This window comes from Gopherus flavomarginatus, chromosome 12 (genome assembly GCF_025201925.1).
Source record: "Gopherus flavomarginatus isolate rGopFla2 chromosome 12, rGopFla2.mat.asm, whole genome shotgun sequence".
Lineage (NCBI taxonomy): Eukaryota > Metazoa > Chordata > Testudines > Testudinidae > Gopherus > Gopherus flavomarginatus.
Window position 1 is genome coordinate 6,206,351 of NC_066628.1, and position 21,619 is coordinate 6,227,969.

The 21,619-nt window shown below is 51.4% G+C and overlaps 3 protein-coding genes across 5 annotated transcripts in view; 1 reads left to right on the plus strand and 2 right to left on the minus strand.

Annotated features, from left to right (window-relative positions):
• The window catches only part of LOC127033326 (zinc finger protein 239-like), a 156,146-nt gene that overhangs the window by 20,381 nt on the left and 114,146 nt on the right, over positions 1-21,619 (plus strand). The window lies entirely within an intron of this gene.
• The window catches only part of LOC127033298 (putative zinc finger protein 66), a 34,482-nt gene that overhangs the window by 10,725 nt on the left and 2,138 nt on the right, over positions 1-21,619 (minus strand). Inside the window, exons 2-3 of one of the 3 annotated variants that reach the window (XM_050921274.1) lie at positions 18,246-18,371; positions 16,185-16,205 (exon numbers count right to left, since the gene is read on the minus strand). Coding sequence is in view for 1 of the 3 variants with exons in the window: in XM_050921273.1 (XP_050777230.1) it covers positions 362-385 (24 nt within the window). In the remaining 2 variants the exon portion in view is untranslated. Of the gene's footprint in view, positions 1-361; positions 439-3,623; positions 3,935-16,184; positions 16,206-18,245; positions 18,372-21,619 lie in introns of those variants that run through there. The other 2 variants (XM_050921273.1, XM_050921275.1) reach the window with 2 other exon arrangements.
• LOC127033126 (zinc finger protein 850-like) overlaps positions 9,247-21,619 on the minus strand; it is a 51,895-nt gene continuing 39,522 nt past the window's right edge. Inside the window, exons 5-6 of the mRNA XM_050920931.1 lie at positions 16,079-16,178; positions 9,247-13,740 (exon numbers count right to left, since the gene is read on the minus strand). Of these exons, the coding sequence (XP_050776888.1) occupies positions 12,707-13,740; positions 16,079-16,178 (1,134 nt within the window). The 3' untranslated portion in view covers positions 9,247-12,706. The remainder of the gene's footprint in view (positions 13,741-16,078; positions 16,179-21,619) is intronic.

The following is a 21,619-nucleotide window of genomic DNA, read 5'->3' on the forward strand; positions in this document are numbered from 1 at the left end:
CCCTCCCAGCAGATGCAGGTGGGCAGGGGCCTTCCCGTTCATCACACGCCCACTAGCCAGAGGCTGATACAGGAGATGGAGCTCCCCAGCAGGGTCCGGGGCAGCAGCTGGGGGTGAGGGGACAAGGCCTCTCCCCTGGGTGCCCACTTCGTATTCCAGAGCAGCCCTGGCTAGTAGGTTCAGGCTCCAGCGCTGAGATTTTCTTAGCTCTGTCCCCACCCTGGGGAAATTCCCACTTCCTGACAACAGGGAAGTTCCCGTCCCAGCAAGTTTTCACATCCTGCCCTGCCCCCTTCTTCACCCTATTTCCTGTCCCGCTCCCAGACACCAACCCACCCACAGCTCCCTGAAAATCCCCTACCTGAGCCGGTATCACTGCAGCCATTTCCCTGCCCCGGGCCCTGGGAGGATGGGACAAGCTGGTGGTTACTCTGCAGCCTGTCGGGGCGAGAGGGGCGATGGGGGAGGTTTCAGAAGGGGCTGGAGTCTGTTTCACATCCCCAACGCTCCCCGGGCTCCTTCCCGGCAGACAGACGCTCTGGACCCTACCCCACTGGGTCACTTTACTCCAGCGCAGACCCGGCCCCTCCTCTCAGGACCAAAACCACCGAGACTTTTAAACCCTCCCAGGAACAGAGACTGTGGCCCCAGGGCTAGAAAAGAGCAGAATCAATGCCGCCGCGTTTTGGAGCTTACACGGAGCCCAGACCTGAAGAACAGCTCACAAGCGTGACTCTCTCACCAACAGAAGTTGGTCCAATAAAAGATATCACCTCCTCCACCTGGTCTCTCTAGATTTGTTTAAGGCCATAAGGGAGTGATACAGCTCAGAGCAACGGCTCCTGTATTTTTCTCATAAGTGATCCAGCCAAGGCCCCAGCTTTCAGGCTTTGCCTTTCTTGGGTGGGAACATCCCTCTCCCCTTCCTGGGGATTGTACCTGCCTGCACGATCCCGACCATACTATGATATCCCCAGCCAAAGACAGACCACCCCAGCATCTCCCCTCAGAGATGGTACGTGACGTGACTGCCACAGGTATAACTTTCCACACAGCTGTTTCTAAGCAAGCAGATTTAGAAAGCACATTAAATACAATAAAAAAAACCTACACACATGGTAATAAGCCTACCAGAGATCACCCCCTCGCTTCAGCAAAGGCTCTGGCTGGCTATTAGGCCTTCAACTCCCACACAGGGCCTTTCCTTGTGGTCATAAGAAGCCCAGCACAGCTTCAACAGGCCAAAGTCCTTCCAGTACTTTCCTAAGGATTGGGACCTGGCCCGCCTAGAACCAGAGATCCTGTCTGTTTGCTGGGTCCTGAGACAGTTTAATATCAGGTTCTCTCACCAAAAAATGTTCTTTGTTCCAATCTATGAGAGCACCTTCCCTCTTATCCCGTGGCAGCTTTCTTTGTGTAAGAGCCTTTGGTGAGTGTCCTTGTCAAAGGCTTTCTGAAATCTAAATACGGTATATCCACTGGATCCCCTTTGTCCACATGCTTGTTGACCCTGCTCCAGGAATTCTAGTAGATTGGTGAGGCATGATTTCCCTTTACTAAAACCACGTTGACTCTTCCTCTTCCTGTTCATCTATGTCTGACAATATTGTTCATTATAGTTTCAATCAGTTTGCCTGGTACTGAAGTCAGGTGTAGAGGCCTGTTAATTGTCGGGATCACCTGTGGAGCCCTTTTTAAAAATTGGTATCACATTAGCTATCCTCCAGTCATCTGGTACAGAAGCTGATTTAAATGATAGGCTACAGACTACAGTTAGTAGTTCTGCAATTTCACATTTTAGTTCCTTCTCAACTCTTGGGTGAATCCCACCTGGTCCTGGTGACTTAGTGCTGTTTAATTTATCAATTTGTTCCAAAAACTCCTCTAATGCTATCTCAATCTGGGACAGTTCCTCAGATCTGTCACCTAAAAAGAATGGCTCAGGTTTGGGAATCTCCCTCACATCCTCAGCCGTGGAGACCGATGCAAAGAATCCATTTAGTTTCTCTGCAATGGCCTTATCGTCCTTGAGTGCTCATTTAGCACTTCGACCATCCAGTGGCCTCACTGGTTGTTTAGCAGGCTGCCTGCTTCTGATGTACTTTAAAAAAAAAATTGCTATTACTTTTTGAGTCTTTGGCTAACTCAGGGATTCTCAAACTGAGGGTCAAGACCCCTCAGGGAGTCGTGAGGTTATTACACGGGGGGTTGCGAGCGGTCAGCCTCCACTCCAAACCCCTGCTTTTCCACCAGCACTTATAATGGTGTTAAATATATAAACAACTGTTTTTAATTTATGGGAGGGGTCGCACTCAGAGCCTTGCTATGTGAAAGGGGTCACCGGTACAAAAGTTTGAGAACCACTGGGCTAACTGTTCCTCAAATTCTTTTTCGGCAGTCCTAATTGTATTTTTACACTTCATTTGCCAGTGTTTATGCTCCTTTCTATTTACCTCAATAGGATTTAATTTCCACTTTCTAAAGGATGCCTTTTTGCCTCTCACTGCTTCTTTTACTTTGTTGTTTAGCTACGGTGGCTCTTTTTGGGTTCTGTTTTCTAACTCGGGGTATATATTTACGTTGAGTCTATTACGGTGTCTTTAAAAAGCTTCCACTCAACGTGCAGAGATTTCACTTTTGGCGCCGTACCCTTTAATTTCTGTTTAAACTAACCTCCTCATTTGTGCATAGTTCCCCTCGCTGAAATTAAATGCTACACTGAAATGGAAGTACAATATTTATATTGCAACAGGTTTATTTTATAATTATATGGTAAAAATGAGAAAGGCGGCATTTTTTTCAGCACTCGTGGCTGTGACATTTTTGGATGTTTAGGTCTGATTTTGTAAGCAAATGGTTTTTAAGTGAGGGGAAACTTGGGGGCATGCCAGATAGGGTGACCAGACAGCAAATGTGAAAAATCGGGACGGGAGTGGGGGGGTAATAGAAGCCTATATAAGAAAAAGGTCCCAAAATCGGGACTGTCCCTATAAAATCAGGACATCTGGTCACCCTAACGCCAGACAAATCAGCCTCCTGAAAGGGGGATGGTAGTGTGGAAAGCCACTGGACTAGATGACTGTCTCAGCCTATGATTCTATGAGTGTCTGCGCAGGAAGTAACTCAGAGCTAGTTTGTACCAACTATTGCTAAAAATAGGCACAAGCCCAGCTCCACATCCAGTGGAAAGCGGTGTGGCTCCAGCAGGGCCCGATCCTGGGCTGGCGTCAATCAGCTGCAAACGCACTGGACTCAAGGAGTCCAGATTCCATGTGGTGTGAATCGGCCATAGCCCCACTCTGACCTGGGGGGAGCCACTCCGGTTTGCAGGAGCCGAGGGTGCAGCTGCAGGCCGGGGGAGCAGGGGGTGCAATGCGCACACACGCGCTTTGCACCGGTTCCCCAGGGGCGCCTGGCAATGTGAACATCCACGCCTAGCAAAGAGAAGTGCCGCTGGCATGGAAAAAAGGGAGGAAGGCGCAGGCATCAATCCACCCCGCTGAGCTGATTTTTCAACCTTCAACTCCCCAGCCAACGGCACAGGGGGGGTGGAGCGGGTTAACCGGAGTCTGCAGGGGAGAGGCTGTAACCTGGGTGGGGTGCAAAGGGAAGGTCTCGCTTACCTTCGCTCCAAGGGGTGTCCTCACTGGGGGGCAGGGGGCTGCTCAGCGGGGATCGTCCGGGGTCCCCCCTCCTTTGGTGGAAGTTCTGCTTCCCCAGGCCGGGGGGCGGGTGTCCGGGGCAGGTTGGGGTTTGCAAACTGGGGGATCTCGGGGGGGAGGATGCTAATTCTGGATATTCACTTCGCCCGGCTGCAGCCACAGCTCGGGGGGGCTCCCGGAGCAGCAGCCTGGGCTGGGGAGGGGGGGCTCTTGCACGGGACAATGCAGCGCTCCCACCAAGAGCAACAAAGAGTTACTCTGCAGAGCAAATCACTTCCTGCTCCGGCGTGACGCCCAGCCCCCGCTGCTCCCCGGCTCCCGGCAGGGTCCTAGCGGCGAACCGATTGCCTTGGAAGCAGCCCTGGGCCCGAGCCTCCCGCCCCTACCTCGCCTAGCCAGGGGCAGCCTCGCCCCAGCCCCCCACCTTTGCTGCTGCTGGGGATGCGGTGCTGGGTGATACTGGCCGCGGGTGCGAGTGGAGCGGTCGGCAGAGAGCCTGGCCTGGTGCAGCCGCTGCAAGGCCGCCCAGAGGATTCAGGGGGCCTGGGGCAAAGCAATTTTGGGGGCCCCTTTCATAAAAGAAAGTTGCAATACTATATTCTCGTGGGGGGGGGCCCTGCGGGGCCTGGGGCAAATTGCCCCACTTGCCCCCCGAGTTGGAAATGTTGCAAGCTGCTGCAAGTCTCCGTTTGCCGCTTGGCTGGGCCCGAACAGGCTCCTGGAAAGGGAGGATCTTTGGGGACCAATGCTTCATTTGGGCCCTGGCACCTCTGGGCTTGGCAGTTCATAGCCCCGGCACCTCTGGGCTTGCAGCATCCGTTATGGATGTTAAAAAAAAATTACAAATTAAGCCCTGGCCTTGGCATCTGCAGAGGCTGCTCCCCTCTCTTGGGATGGCAAATAACAGTAAAGGGGTCAGGTCAGATGTGGGCAAAATCTGGGCCGGGTCTAAACTGACTGCACAGGAAGAACCGACAGCTGGAGGCAGGTGGTAGGAGGCAGGGCTGAGGCACTGCCAGGCAGTGGCAGATGGGGGTAGGGGGAAAGCCCCGGATGGGGCAGGGCAGAGGGGTCAAAGTTACCCCCAAATGGGGCCAGCCAGCTGCAATGGTTGCAAAAATAGGGTATGGGGATCATGTCCTTTGCCCCTGCTTCCCAGGGCTGTTTTCCTGAAGGCGCAGGACATCCCCAGTCTCCAGACAAGGCTGCTCTTCCCTGCACGATGGATTGAGCTGTTAAAGGAGACTTGATTCAATGAAATAGTTTACCAAATAATAATAATAATAATGATCTCCTGTGGTTTTAGCATTTAAAAGATTCCATCACCAGTTTGTATTTCTGTGTAAAGCCTAAGGTGACCAGATGTCCCGATTTTATAGGGACAGTCCTGATATCTGGGGCTTTGTCTTTTATAGGCGCCTGTTACGCCTCATCCCGTCCCGATTTTTCACACTTGCTCTCTGGTCACCCTAGTAAAGCCCCAGAGCAATTCGCACATTTGTCTTTGCTGTTGTTCTGATGGCCTGGATTGAACGGCCTTTTTTGCTGTAACCCACTGCAAATGGGATTTTGCTCCTTTAAATTATTCACTTTTTAAAAATGCTATGTTTGGCCACTGTCAGAAGACAGGCTACTGGGCCAGATGGGCCATTGGGCAGGGCTGGTGCTTCCATTTAGGCGACCTAGGCGGTTGTCTAGGGCACCAGGATTTGGAGGGGCGGCAATTCAGTGGCAGGGGGTCCTTCTGCGCTCCGGGTCTTTGGCACCAATTCTGCGGCAGGTCTTTCACTCGCTCCGGGACCCGCTGCCGAAGTGCCCCGAAGACCGGGAGCGCGGAAGGACCCCCCCCGCCGCAGAATTGCCGCCAACAACCGGGAGCATGGCAGGACCCTCGCCTAGGGTGCCAAAAACCCTGCCACCACTCCTGTATGGCCGTTCTTATTACTCTTCGCACTTTGTCATTTACCTTCGTTAACATTGTACAGACGGATGGCCTTGTGCTATTTAATTTGTATTTTTAATAGTAAATCATTGAAAATATTAATAGTTGCTAGTAGCTTCAGCCATCACAAATCACAGAGTTTCTGGTCAAATGCTTCCTATTTATATTCTGACCCTAGTTTTTAATTCTAAATGTTCTTTCTTTCTTTGGGATCATATGACTTCAAGGCTGGCTGATTTCCTATGTTGGTGTCAAAATTTCTTCAGCTTCTTTTGATCTACCAAAAGGGATTGTCTTTGTCAACTGTTACTTGCTTCTCCATCCAGCACCCTAGTGCTTTTTCACGTCACCACGTGTGTAGAACTTGGCTCCCAGATATTCACTAGGCTAGTGGTGTTCAAACTTTAGCCACCCGAGGACCCCCATTATGGTTTAAAAAATTTTGGGGACCCCCAAGCCTCCCGCTCAGCCCTTGCTCTGCCCCCTTCTCCAAGGCGAGCCTCAGAAAGAAAAAAGATGAGAATCCCTGGTCTATGCCTAGTTCACCGATTGGTGAAACTAAGGCCACGTCTACACTACAAAATTAAGTCGACCAAACTTACGTTGGCAGACAGCTGCTGTGGTAATTCCATCGCTTGTGTCGGTGGTGCGTGTCCACACCCGGAGCGCTTGTATCGAATGCACTGTCAGGGTGGGACAGCTCCTGACAGCCCATGACAGTAGAAGTAAGCAACGTAGTGTCTACAGCTATATTGACCATGACTGCGCCGCTTTACGAAGGTGGTGTTGCTAAATCGGTGTAGAGTGGCACCTCAGTGGGAGCCAAATAGGGTCACCAGGTGTCCGTTTTTTGACCAGAACACCTGGTGGAAAAGGGACCCTGGTGGCTCCGGACAGCACTGCCGATCAGGCCGTTAAAAGTCCAGTCAGTGGTGCTGTGGGACTAAGGCAGGCTAGTCCGTACCTGTCTTGCCACCATGCTGTGCCCCAGAAGTGGCCAGTAGGTCCAGCTCCTGTGGTGGTGAGGAGACATGGGTACCAAGGCTAACAGGAGCTGCGGGGGCGGTGCCTGCAGGCAAGAGCAGCGTGCAGAGTCGCCTGCGCTCCTCCGCCTAGGAGCCGGACCTGCTGGTTGCTTCTGGGGCATAGCACAGAGTCAGGACAGGCCACTGTACTGCTGACTGGGAGCCACCTGAGATAAGCCCATGCCTCAACCCCCTGCCCCAACCCTAAGCCCCCCCAACCCAGAGCCCCCTCCTGCACCCCAAACCACTCATCCCTGGCCCCATCCCAGAGCACACAGCCCCAGAAGGAGCCCTCACCCCCTCCTGCACTCCAACCCCCTACCCCAGCCCAGTGAAAGTGAGTGAGGGTGGGGGAGAGCGAGCCACTGAGGGAGGGGGAATGTAGTGAGCAGGGCCTCGGGGAAGAGGTGGGACTAGGGTGTTCAGTTTTGCGTGATTAGAAAGTTGGCAACCCTAGAGCCAAACTGAAGTGAGGACACTTCCCCAGCTAGGTTGGCTCAACGCAGCTTGCATCACACTAACCCTGTAGCTTACTTCTGGCCTAAGTTGCGTTGTCTGCACTTTGTTTTTGCAGTGGGACGGCTAAAGCATGTTAGTTACCCCATGGTAAAAACATACATGTTCTTAATAGGATCCACTGTGTTTTTCACACATCGAGACGTTGAATCCCTACTTCAAATGCAAAAGTTAACAGCCTCTGAAGTTGCCAGTGTCTCACAAGAGGTGCCACACTGGGTCAGACCTGTGTCCTGTCTTCTGACAGTGGCCAATGCCAGGTGCCCCAGAGGGAATGAACAGAACAGGTGATCAAGTGATCCACCCCATCACCCATTCCCAGCTTCTGGCGATCAGAGGGTAGGGACACAACCTTTCTGGGTTTTTTTCTATTCTGATGGGCCGCTCCTTCATGTCTCTCATGACATATATGTACAGCATCTAGCACAATAGGGCACTGGTCTTGGGCAGGACCTGGAGGTGCAGCTCAGAGACAAATCATCATGTTCTTAAATGAAAAGTGACACATATTCATGGGTGGCGGCAGGTATCACAGGCCAGGGGAGGCTAAGACTCCCCAAACAGCCAGGCGTGACCCCACCTATGCTCCGCCCTGAGGTCCCCTCCTGCTCTTCCCCCATGGGGCCAGCCGGCCAGCAGGCTGGGACTCGGGGCGGCTGGGGCACGGCTCCTCCGGCCACAGTGAAGGGCCTGCTAGAGGTGGCTCTAGACATTTTGCTGCCCCAAGCACGGAGGGTCCGCTGGTCCCGCAGCTTCAGCGGACCCTCCACAGGCGTGCCTGCGGGAGATCCACCAAAGCCATGGGACCAGCGGACCCTCCACAGGTGTGCCTGCGGGAGATCCACTGAAGCGACGGGACCAGCGGACCCTCTGCAGGCAAGCTGCCGAAGGGAGCTTGCCTGCCGCCCTCGCGGCGACTGACAGAGCGCCCCCCCGCGGCTTGCCGCCCCAGGCACGTGCTTGGAGCGCTGGTGCCTGGAGCCACCCCTGGGGCCTGCGGCCCTGGTGGGGAAGGGTGGTGGAAGGGGTGGGGCCTCAGGCAGAAGGGGCAGGGCTGGGGGCTAGCCTCCTGGAACAGGTGGTTCACATGCCCCCCGTGCCCGTATTTTGTTGTCCGTAAAAAACCAACGGGGAACAAATTGTGGCATGAGGATCAGGCCTAATAAAATGTGTGTGTGCGTGCACACACACACACACACCAGCTTAGGTGGAAAAAGCACACCTCCAAGACACTTCCTTGACAGCCTCTGAATCTATTCAAGGCCATTTCTACTCATAATTCAAGACTAAGGACACTGGGAGTTAGAGAAACTAAATTCTACTTTATAATTTCAAAGCAAGCAATAAAAAGCCCCCCGCCCCTGCCCAATGCCCAGCTCAGCGCAGAGCATTTCAGCAGCCCAGGACAGTGCTGCTCCTAGCTCCCGCTGGCCTCAGCAACAGAGCCAATGTTTTACAGCGGGCAGAAAAGTGCAGAATCTCTGGGAGAGATGTCGGAATCTAGTCACAAATGCTCCAAGAACAGGAAACCCAGGGAAAGGGGTTTCATGGGAGCCAGAGACCAGGGTAAACTGACAGCAGCATCAGCATCTCCAGTCCCAGCGGAGGCTTTGGGTAGGGCAGAGACAGTCTCCCCCCACAGGATGCAGTGCTAGACGGGAAGGGGTGACCAGGTGGGCTGTCGGGTGGCTTGTCTCTCCGGCCTCGAAGGTGGAGGCAGACCTGTCTTCAAGGCTAGTCAGACCTACTGATGTCCCCTGCTTCCTCCTCAGCTCTGCACAGCCTCATTCTCTGAGGAATCAGAAGACCCTCCCTCCACATCACTCAACTTGAAGCATCATTCATTGCCCTTTAGGAGTCAGGGATGGCTTCACTGGCTGCTTAGGTGGCATTTCCTGGCTCTCTCTGACCCAGGTGCAGTGAGTTAACAGGACTCAGCCTCAGCTCTCTGGCTCTCCAGGGCAAATCTTACCATTTCCCCTGCCTCCCGCCTCCCACCCTGACTGGATCCCATGGCACTGCAGTGATTGATCAACAGCTTCCTTCTCCATATCACTTGCTGCCTCTTGAACTGCGACCCTCACAGACACCCATCAATGTGTATGTGGATCCTTATTTATAATTGTCATTGTTCGAACAACCCTAAGGGCACATGGCGAAGAGTGGGGAAGCAATAAAAAAAAAACAAATGAGAAAGGACTATTCTGGCAAATGTTCAGTTGGCAGAGGCAGGTATCCAATAAATCCATTGTACATCCTACCAAGCCAAACTAATATCCAAGTATATGATCCAAACGTCTTCAGGAAAGAGAGAAGCCCAAAAGTACAAGCGATGAAAATCCAATTTCAAGTTCACATCAGTTGAAATCCAAGAGCATGTCGCATCTGACTCAAATACAGGAGACCATTCTGGCCCGTGTTCCTTTTTAAACTGGCTACATCTCCTTCACTTTGTGCCTCATCGGTTGTATTGTTGACAACATTTTAGCACCATCATAATGAAAGGAAAACAAAAAATCCCCCAAGCTTCCTGTCTGCAAACAATTTGAACTTTGCAAGGAAAAAAGCCCAGAAGCAGAAGCCATTTTATCAACAGATGGAAACTGGGATTTCAATTCGGAAGGATCACACCCGTGTCTGGGATTCAAATGCATTCCTCTTCCAGATCTGTGACACTTTCATCTCCAGCCCCGAGTCTGATTTAGGATCAAAGTGCATGGAAAGCCAACACTTTGGGAGGTGGAAGGGTGGAATGTGGGGAGGATAAACAATCTGTGAACTAATAGGGGGTGGGGAATCAACTTGGTGAGGGAGGAACTTTCTTTCACTCATCCCATCACCCTCCAGTAACCCACAAGCTGAGTCAATGCACTTTTCTGTCCCCGCTCCAGCTATTTTATAATCTATTCAATTCTGCTTCATAAAATACAAAAGGTAGAAACATAAATTCTCCTCAGCACAAGCCAGAGCGAGTTGAGAATCACTTGAAATGACACAATCTGTCCTGACAAAGGGGAACTTGGTGCCTGTAACCATCACGTCTCTAAAGGAGGTGCTGCTATAAATGAGATCACAGAATCATAGAAGGTTAAGGTTGGAAAAGACCTCAGGAGGTCATCTAGTCCAACCGCCTGCTCAAAGCAGGACCAATCCCAACTAAATCATCCCAGCCAGGGCTTTGTCAGGCCGGGCCTTAAAAATTTCGAAGGATGGAGATTCCACTACTTCCCTAGGTAACCCATTCCGGTGCTTCACCACCATCCTAGTGAAATAGTGTTTCCTAATATCCAACCTAGACCTCCCCCACTGCAACTTGAGACCATTGCTCCTTGTTCTGTCATCTGCCACCACTGAGAACAGCCTAGATCCATCCTCTTTGGAACCCCCCTTCAGGTAGTTGAAGGCTGCTATCAAATCCCCCCTCACTCTTCTCTTCTGCAAACTAAATAAGACCCGGTTCCCTCAGCCTCTCCTCATAAGTCATGTGCTCCAGCCCCCTAATCATTTTTGTTGCCCTCCACTGGACACTCTCCAATTTGTCCACATCCTTTCTGTATTGAGGGTCCAAAACTGGGTGCCATACTCCAGATATGGCTTCACCAGTGCCGAATAGAGGGGAATAATCACTTTCCTGGATCTGCTGGCAACGCTCCTACTAATGCAGCCCAATATGCCATGAGCCTTCTTAGCAACAAGGGCACACTGCTGACTCATATCCAGCTTCTTGTCCACTGTAACCCTCAGATGTTCAGGCTCAGTCAGGAACAATGGCTAAAGTTTGACCCGGATCAGAGGGAAACATGCTCGCTAACTCCAGTTGAACCCAGACCACATTTCCTAGCCCCAGAGACTGATGCTGCCAGGGCTGAGGTGGGATTCCTAGGCCTCTAGCCTTTTTTAGGCCTCTTCCAAGGGTTGTATGGAAATCAGTCCCTGTCAATGCCTGAGCGTGGAGGGGGGCAGGGCAGAAGGGGTGAACAACAGGGAGCAGAATCTCTCTAAGCCCATCCCTTTCCTCCCCTCTTACTCCATCATCCCCAAACACTAGCTAGCGCCAGCCTAGAGCCCTGCCTTGTTCCTATCTACACAAGTCCCAAGCCTTCAGTCTCCCAGTTTCCGGGTCTCCTAATATTTAATTCCCCAGAACCCAGCGCCCTGGGGGCCTGGTAGAGGGGAGTGGACACATTGTCAGCTGTCAGGTTCACGTCCCTTGCAGGGAACAGCTCCAGGTAGTGGGCAGCAGGGGATGAATCACTTGATGATCACCTGTTCTGTTCATTCCCTCGGGGACACCTGCATTGGCCACTGTTGGAAGACATGATACTGGGCTAGATGGATCTTTGGTCTGACCCAGTCTGGCTGTTGTTATATAGGTAAGTGGGGAGCCCAGCCCCGGGGCTGGGAGAAGATAAGGGGTGGAGACGTGTGTGTAGAGTGAAGGTGGGGCCTGGCCCAAGTGTCCTTCTCCTCATCTCCATGGCAGGGAGATCCCGGCTGGGAGGGAAAGTGGCGGAGGGGGGGGGGACTTCAGCTAGGCAGAGGAGGCGGCTGGAGGAGTTTCTCTCTCTCCCCTCCCCGACCTGTGGCCCATCAGCTCAGTAGCCAGGGCTGCAGCAGGGAGCGGGGGCTGATTGGGGCTTCTCCTCCTCTGCCTGGGGTTTGCTTAAACCGCAGAGCCAGAGGGTCACTGATTAGCTCAGCTTTGGCCGCTGCTCTGTCCTCACCCCAGCGATGGGCAGCTGGATGCTTGGGAACCAAATGCCCCTGATACATGTGGGAATTAGGACACTGGTTTGGCACTTGTAGAATCTCCTGTGTGAAGTCTCTGAGGTCTGATATCAGTTTAGTCTGTGCTACAAACATTTTGCAGGCAGAGTTATGAACATAAGAACATAAGCATGGCCAGACTGAGTCAGATCAATGGTCCATCTAGCCTAGTGTCCTGTCTGCTGACAGTGGCCCCAGAGGGAATGAACAGAACAGGGAATCTTCCAAGTGATCCATCCCCTGTCGCCCATTCCCAGCTTCTGGCAAACAGAGGCTAGGGACACCATCCCTGCCCATCCTGGCTAATAACCATGGATGGATCTGTGTTGGCGAGCAGTGGACAAAATCATACACCCCTAGACAACCTAGTTATCCTGGCAAAAAATCCCAGTGTAAGCACAGCTAGTGCTTCTGTGGGCTTAGCAAACGTCCTTCCAGGAGGTGGTTTAGCCATTTCAGCAGATCTCCTTCTGTTGGCTTAAGCTGCATCTCCACTAGGACACTCTGCCAGTGGAGATATACCAGGCAAGGCTCTGCAGTGTAGACAAGCCCGTTAACGCTGAAGGATTTTCCATGGTAAGGATATTTAAGAGGTATTTTCCCTGTATGGATTTGCTGATGGCTGGCACAATCAGATCCCAAGTTATAGCTGCTCTAGGGTGACCAGATAGCAAGTGTGAAAAATTGGGACACAGGTAGAGGGGTTAATAGGCACCTATATAAGACAAAGCCCCATATATCATGACTATGCCTATAAAATTAGGACATCTGGTCACCCTAAGCTGCTCCCACATTCAAGGTTTCTGGGCCATGTGAAGTCTCTGATGCGTGGTAAGGTTTGAACTCTGATTGAAACGTTTCCCACAGTCGAGGCATTTATAGGGTTTCTCTCCAGTGTGGGTTCTTCTGTGCCTAATAAGGGTTGAGTTCTGATGGAAGCTTTTCCCACAGTCAAGGCATTTATAGGGTCTCTCCCCCGTGTGGATTCTCCGGTGCGAAATAAGGGTGGAGCTGTCACTGAAACTTTTCCCACAGTCCAAACATTTATATGGCTTCTCTCCCGTATGGAAGATCTGATGCTTAATAAGCTGTGAGCTCCAGTCAAAACTTTCCCCGCAGTCTAAGCATTTATAGGGTCTCTCTCTCGTGTGGATTCTCTGATGCGAAATGAGGTTTGAGCGGCAAATGAAACTTTTCCCACAGTCCGTGCACGTGTAGGGCCTCTCTCCTGTGTGCAGTCTCTGGTGCGTCATAAGATCTGAACTCTGATTAAAGTTTTCCCCACAGTCGGGGCATTTGTAGGGTCGGTCTCCTGTGTGGAGTCTTTGATGCGTAATAAGGTTGGAGCTCTGATTGAAGCTTTTCCCACACTCGATACACTTATAGGGTCTCTCTCCAGTGTGGATTCTCCGATGAGAAATCAGATTGGAGGTTTGACTGAAGCTCTTCCCACACTCCGTACATTTATAGGGTTTCTCTCCCGTGTGGGTTCTCCGATGAGAAATCAGGTTTGAGCTCCGATTGAAGGTTCTCCCACATTCAGTGCACGTGTTTTTTCTCTCTTCTGCATGGATTCTCTTCTGGGCTGAGGTTTCCTTGAGGCTTTTATATCCTTCCTCGCAATTAAGAGTCTTAGCCACTCTTTTCCTCGGTTGTTTGCCCAGCCGCTTCTTTGACTTGTGCTGTTTCCCCCAGATTTTTCCCTGCTCACAACTCTGGGGAAAATTCCCCTTGGATCTTTCCGACAAGGTCCCCTGAGATGCCACTTGCTCAGGACCTTCCCGCTGTAGATTCTCCTCCTTTTTGTCATTCTCCATCCCATCACCAACTGGAATAAAGAGAAAGAATTCAGATATGAATCATTCCCCATGCTCGAGTGAAAGGAAAGGACGAGGAAGAGTGAAGAGGGGAAACACAAGTGTTGGGGAAATTGAGAAAGGTAAAATTTATTGAACGATCTGTAATTGTCCTGTCTCTGAAGTGGGCACCAGGAGCTCCATAATCCATTATAACTGGGTTACATCTCCACATCATCCAAGCATAGAGGGGATGATGTGTGTGAAAGACAGACAGAAAGTAGTAGTGGTAGAAGAAGAGCCATCACTCTTGAAAGATGAGGAAGAATAACCCTGTTGTGGTTGATCCCAGAGCAGGGGAATATGATCCTACATCTGTCAGCCAGGGTGGGGGGGTGGGAAGCCAAACGTGACATCCACCATGATGATACAATTGATTAGGCCACGCTGATGACTGCCTAGAAAGGAGAACTGCGGAAAGGGATCTGGGGGTCACAGAGGATCACAAGCTAATTATGAGTTAACAGAGTAACCCTGTTGCAAAAAAAGCAAACATCATTCTGGGATGTATTAGGAGGAATTCTGTAAGCAAGACACGAGAAGTACTTCTTCTGCTCTACTCCACGCTGATACAGCCTCAGCTGGAGTAGTGTGTCCAGTTCTGGGCACCACATTTCAGGAAAGATATGGACTAATCGGAGAAAGTCCAGAGAAGAGTAACAGAAATGATGAAAGGTCTAGAAAACATGATCTATGAGGGAAGATTGAAAAAATTGGGTTTATTTAGTTTGGAGAAGAGCAGAGTGGAGGCGACATGATACCAGTTTTCAAGTACATAAAAGGTTGTTACAAGAAGGAGGGAGAAACATTTTTCTCCTTAACCTCTGAGGACAGGACAGGAAGCAATGGACTTAAATTTCAGCAAGAGCGGTTTAGGTTGGACATTAGGAAAAACTTCCTGTCAGGGAGTTTAAGCACTGGAATAAATTGCCTAGGGAGGTTGTGGAATCTCCATCATTGTAGATTTTTAAGAGCAAGTTAGACAAACACCTGTCAGGGATATTTAGTCCTGCTGTGAGTGCAGGTCCCTTTGCGTCCTATGACACCTGCTGGCCACAGCCCTGATATGGGTGAGATGAGACAGAACTGGGGGATGCTCATTCACAACGTTTGTGGGAGTTCCCACTTTTTGCTTCACTCTCTGATGGCTTCTATGTCAGTTTGATTGATTCCTCATCTGTTCAGGCACCTCTCGTAACTTCCCTTTCCTTAAAGCCCTGGAGATCTGGGACCCACAACTCTTCCCCTTGTTCTAGCCAGGCGATCAGGCCAGGTTGGGGGCATGGAGAATCCTGCTCAGGGGGTGAAATCAGACAAGATCAGGGTGTGTCAAGCATTGGGAGAGTGTTTGTCACAAAGAATATTCCTCGATCTTAACTTGGCCCTGCTCTGGGCTGGTGGGACGTGGAATCTGAACAGAGCAGCGCAAGGTTCCTAAAAGTGTGTGTGGGGGGCACCAATACCTGACCCATGGCCCTGCACCCGAGATGTCCCTTCCCCCTGAGGCCCCACCCCTTCCCTTGAGGTCCTGCCCCACCCCACCCCTTCTCTTCAAGCTCCATCCTTGCACCACCCATTCCCCTGAACCTCTGCCCTCGTATCACCCCCTTCTGCCAGAGCCCCCATGCTGCCTCTTCCCCCAAGACCCCACCTCCCGCTTGCTCCTCTCTGCCCCCCCCTTGTTGCTCACCCTTATGGTCGGTAAAAAGTGGGAGGGCATAGCTCCCTGGCCGCCTCTGTTCTGGTGCCCCAACCATGGTCACTGAGCCCCCTTGGGACGGGAAGGAGGGAGATGTGCCTTTGACAGATTTGGAGCTGCTCTGTAATAAGTTATGAATATTATATGTTCTCTTTTTCTGACCATTGTAAGGGTGGTGGCTGCAAGACTACAAGGCTGTTTGCAGTCACAGTATTCGCTGCTGCTCACCAGTTCCCGAAGGGAAGAACCGCGGGTCTATTTCTAACCCTCAAGAGCCCAGAGCCCTGCCCAGGGATGGAGCTAGTCCCAGGAAGGGAGGGGAAGAGGGATTCTGTGTATGAATGAGAATTCAGGCAGGCAGGTCAGGACAGTTCTTCTGACACCTTGAGATCTGGAGGGGATGGGGATAAATGAGCGTCTCCACTGGGTTTCGGACTCCTCCATCCTATGGGACGGGGTGTGGAGATCTGTCTCTCTCACTCTGGATCTGAGGATTATCAGGCCCCTGCCCCTGAAATTGAAGTGGCCAGGGAAGACAAGGAGAAGAAGCTGATCTGGCCATGTCCCAAACCCCTGAGCTTCCAATAACCAAGGTTACAGGAACCCCTTACCCGGCAAGGCCACCATCTCGTAGTTCTCCTGCATGACGTCCCTGTGGAGGGATCTCTGACCAGGGTCCAGCAGAGCCCCCTGTCCCTGGGTGAAATACACAGCCACCTCCTCGAAGGTCACCAGCCCCTGAAACAACAAGAGTCCCCCACTCAGCACCTGCTGCCCCAGCCACAATCCCACTAATCACAGGGGAGAAGGTCCATAAAATGGAAGCTCTGGGGGAGGAGGGGGCAGAATAGCAGAATCCCACCCTCACCCTGCTCAGAGCAGCCAGGAGATCAGGGTGGGGAGAAAGAGAGAGCCCCTTGTCCCCCGCAGCAGATGGTGGAGGGTCTTCCTGTTTATCACACACCTACTAGCCACAGGCTGATACAGGAAGTGTAGCCTGCGGAGAACTGGGAATACCAATCATACCATATTTCCTCTCATACATAAGCATCTCCATGTCCTCTTATTTATCACCTAGGGTCCTCGCATTAGAAGATAGACAATCTTTTTTTTTTTTTTTTTAACTGTTACTTATATGTCTCTTTGCACTTGGATTTGTCAGACCTATGATCACTTGAGGCTGGTTTACAAGCTTTGGTATTGGTACCATGGTTGCCCTGTTATCCCCCTCCCACTTGCTGGTTAGTTTAAACCCCTCACAGTTGTTCTATCAGTTCATCTGGAACCCAGGAGTTCAGTGACCCTACCACTGAAAGAGAGGCTGTCAGAACCGCTCTCCATAGTCTGCGCTGTGACTGCTAGTGCAGATGCATGGGTGTGACTCAATATCATATCGCCTCTGTATAAATCCATGGTACGCCCACATCTGGAATACTGCGTGCAGCTGTGGTCGCCCCATCCTCAAAAAGATATACTGGAATTGGAAAAGGTTCTGAAAAGGGCAACAAAAATGATCGGGGTATGGAATGGCTTCCGTATGAGGAGAGATTAATAAGACTGGGACTTTTCAGCTTGGAAAAGAGACGACTAAAGGGGGGATATGATGGAGGTCTATAAAATCATGACTGGTGTGGAGAAGGTAAAAAGGAAGCGTTATTTACACCTTTGCATAACACAAGAACGAGGGGTCACCAAATGAAATTAATAGGCAGCAGGATTAAAACAACAAAGAGGAAGTATTTTTTCACACAACGCACAGTCAACCCATGGAACTCCTTGCCAGAGGATATTGTGAAGGCCAAGACTATAACAAGGTTCAAATGGGATAGTTTGATACTAGATAATTTCAGGGAGGGTAGGTCCATCAATAGCTATTAACCAGAAGCTGAGAATGGGCAACAGGAGATGGATCACTTGATTCCCTGTTCTGTTCATTTCCTCTGAAGCACCTGGCACAGGCCATTGTCGGAAGACAGGACACTGGGCTAGATGGACCTTTGGTCTCACCTAGTATGGCCATTCTTATGTTCCCCCCTCACCCTTGCATTGTTACCACTCAGGGAGGGGGAAGGAATTTGCATCCTTCTTGAAATAGGACATGCAATGCGGTGATTTGTGAAGAGACGCCAGATAAGCATCAACGAACTATCAGGAGCTAAAACCACTGGGGGATAATTAATGCAAATTCCAAATTTCCTAAATGAGTCTAAAAATACTACCCTTTCTGGTGAAAACTACATACCCGAGGTTAAAGAAGCCTAGCAAGCAAAGAACTAAAAATTGTAAAAAGGGGGAAGGATTTGAAGGACTTTGAAACCTACCAGGGTCTCCACGTGGAAAGTGGGTGATGGCTGATAAGACAGGCCTTTATGTCAGCTGTTTGTTACAGTGTTGGGGAGTTCAGGTTAGGTCCTGCTTTCTGCTTAAAGGTGGATCTCTTCTAATCACTTTAAAATCTGCATGGGTATTCAGATTGTCTTGAAATTTGCTGTGCGTCATGGAAACGTGGGGGCGGCTTAGTGACCTATATTTACGGTTGTTTGATTATGTGGTTCCTGAGATACATCTCCCCCACCACCAATAAAAGTTTTTCTTAAGGTTCGGGGATTCTACCAACATTTTTTTTTGCACAGCCTAGGGATCAAACCAGGCCTCTGCTTTGGCACAAAGGTCTCCTTCACTTGAGAGCTACTTCAGCAGGCGCATAACGTCCACTACCCCTTTGGGTCAGCAACATCGAAAACTGTATTCACCAAAGACTGTTTAATAGGCACCTACCTAACCGCTAACATGGTGCATGCACGCGGGCTTGTCCCAGCTCCTTCAGAACAGCTGTAACTGTCATGGGGATGTGTCACTTGGGGTGACCGGAGACTTACATTGTCCGTTGCAGCCAGCTCCTTACTGGATTATGGAATTAATAAACAAGTAATTCGTAACTTCAATGTGTAGCACATTCAGTCATGTTCATTTCATCAAATTTATATAAAAAAAAATCTGACACTGACGTATTTTTTAATATTTTTTTGGCCTTCGAGGAAGCAACTGGGAGCCACAAATATGGGAATAAGGAGCCAATTTCAGTCTCCTAACAGTTCTACCAATTAAATACCTAACCCAGCGGCTCACAACCTTTCCCGACGACTGTCCCCCTTGCAGGAGGCTGATTTGTCTGGCCTACCCCCAAGTTTCCCCTCACTTAAAAACGACTTGCTCACAAAATCAGACATGAAAATACAAAAGGGGCCCAGCCACTAAGCCTGAGGAATTGCTGCCTTTCTCATCTTTACCATATAATTGTAAAATAAACCACTTGGAATAGAAATCTTGTACTTCCATTTCAGTGTATCGTCTATAGAGCAGGATAAACCAGTCACGGTCTGTGTGAGATTTTAGTTTGTCCTGACTTCGCTAGTGCTTTCTATGGAACCTGTTGTAACACTAGACAAATATCTAGATGAGTTGAATTCCCCAATGGAAGGCATCTGTGTACCCCCCCTTTGAGAACCACTGGCCTAGCCCATGTGTTTGACACCCTCTGGGCTTCGCCTTCTACTCAGCTTTCCCATATGGCTCTGTGGACTTGGGTGCTAATTCCATTGTTTCCACCACTCAATTACAATGCTTTCTTCAGCGTTATTCTGAATGGAAGGCAGGGGCCAGGCCTGCCCCATAACAAGGTTTAGCCCAACCCATAACAGCATTTACACCTTAATCAACTCAAAGTCACCTCTCGATTTTCTTTTCGGTAAGCTAACAGGTTAAGCTCTTTAAGGGCAGATCTACACTGAGGGCGCTGCATAGGCACCATTGCCGCACTTTAATGAAGACGCTCTAAGTGGACACAAGAGAGCTCTCCCTTTGCCTTCGTTAACCCACTTCTGCAAGAGGTGGAAACTAAGAAGCTCTCCCACCGACATGGTGCCGTGGTTGGCATAACCACGTTGATTGGGCGGATGGATTTTTCAGCCTCTGAGTGATGGAGTTAAGAACATAAGAACGGCCATACTGGATCAGACTGACGGTCCATCTAGCCCAGTGTCCTGTCTTCCGACAGTGGCCAGTGCCCGGTGCCCCAGAGGGAATGAACAGAACAGGGAGTCATTAAGTGATCCATCCCCTATCACTCTGGCAAACAGAGGCTAGGGACACCTGCCCATCCTGGCTAATAGCCATTGATAGACCTATCCTCCATGAACTGGTCTAGCTCTTTTTTGAACCCTGTTGAGTCTTGGCCTTCACAACATCCTCTGGCAAGGAGTTCCACAGGTTGACCGTGCATTATACTGACAGAGGTGTGTAGTGTAGATCAGACCTAAGACTCTTTCTATAAAGCATGTTCTCCGGCCCCTGAATCTTTTCTGCACGCCTTTCCAACTTTGCCAACATCCTTTTTAATATGTGGACACCAGAATGGCAGGCAGTATTCCGGTGCCAGTCTCACCAATGTTGCAGAAAGGTAAAATCACTTTCCTATTTCTATTCACTGCTATTTAAACATCCAAGAATTGCATTAGCCCTGTGTGCCACAGCATCACACTGGGAGCTCACGTTGAGTTCCTTGTCCACTATGACCCCTAAATCCATTCCAGAGTCACTGCTTTCCAGGAAACAGACCCCATTCTATAGGTGTGGCCAGGGCTAGCTTTAGGCCGATTCAGCTGATTCCCCGGAATCGGGCCCTGCGTCTAAGAGGGCCCCGCGCCTTAAGCGCCTTTTAAATTTTTTTTACTTACCCTGGCTGCGGTCTGCTCCGGGGTCTTCCATGGCCCCGCTCCCCTGACCAAAGCGCCAGCGGGAGTGCAGCTGCCCCACAGCCCGGCTCTCCCAGCTGGAGCCCCGGCCGGAGTGCGGCAAGTCCCGCAGCTCCACTCTCCCAGCTGGAGCCTCAGTTGGAGCGGGACAAGCCTCCCCACAATCCCTGCTGGAGCCCCGGCCAGAGCATGGCAAGCCACCCCGCGGCCCCGGCTGGAGCCCCGGCCAGAGCACAGCAAGCCGCCCCGCGGCCCTGGTTGGAGCCCCAGCCAGAGCACGGCAAGCCCCGCCACCCCGGCTGGAGCCCCGGCCGGAGCGTGGCAAGCTTCCCCACAACCCCACTCTCCCGGCTGGAGCCCCGGCCGGAGTGCGGCAAGCTGCTCCGTGGCCCCGCTCTCCCGGCCGGAGCGCAAGCCCTACCCTGCAGCCCTGCTCTCCCGGCTGGAGCTCTGGGCCCTTTAAATAGCCCCCAAAGCCCTGGGATAGCGGGGGCTCTGGGGGCTATTTAAAGGGCCGGGGCTCCAGCTGCCTCTGCCACCCTGTCCTTTAAATAGCCACCGGAGGCCCCCCCAGCCCCCATGTATTCTTCAGGGCTCCCGCGGATATTTAAAAGGTCCGGGGGAGTAGAAGCAGGGGAGCCCCAGGCCCTTTAAATAACACCCAGAGCCCTGGGATAGTGGGAGCCTTGGGGGCTATTTAAAGGGTGGGGGCTCCAGCTGCCTCTGCTGCACCCCCTGCCCTGCCCGCACCAGCCCTGTCCCCCATGCCTGCAGCCAGCTCTGCACCCCGTGCCCACAGCCAGCCCCTGCCAAACCCCCTGCCCTGTCTCCAGCCAACCCCTGCCACACACCTCTGTGGCCCTGCTCAAAGCCAGCCAGCACCACACACAGCCCTGCCTACACCAGCCCTGCACCCCCTGCCCTGTCTCCAGCCAATCCCTGCTGCACCCCCCTGCCTGAAGCCAGCCAGTTCCGCACTCCTCTGTCTCCAGCCCTCTCAACCCCTGCTGCATCCCCCTGCGGCCCTGCCTGAAGCCAGCCCACCTCACACTCCCGTGTCCAGCCAGCCCTGCACCCCTTGCCCTGCCTGCAGCTAGACCCTACCTCCAGTCAGCCCCTGCCCTGCCTCCAACCAGCCTCATGTCCACTGCTGCCCTGCAGTTCCCAGGGCAGTAACCCTGCACACCTGCTTCAATGCGGGGGGCAGGAAGCAGCTGGGACCCACATGTGCACAGCCGCAGGGAGTGGCGGGGACCCACACATGTGAAACGGCGGTCATTAATAAGCAATCAACAGCATATATGATGCAATGTACATAATATATAATTGTATTATTTATATAGTTATGGAAAGTAAATAATACATGGAAGAAATAAAAGGCTTTTTTTTTTTTTTTTT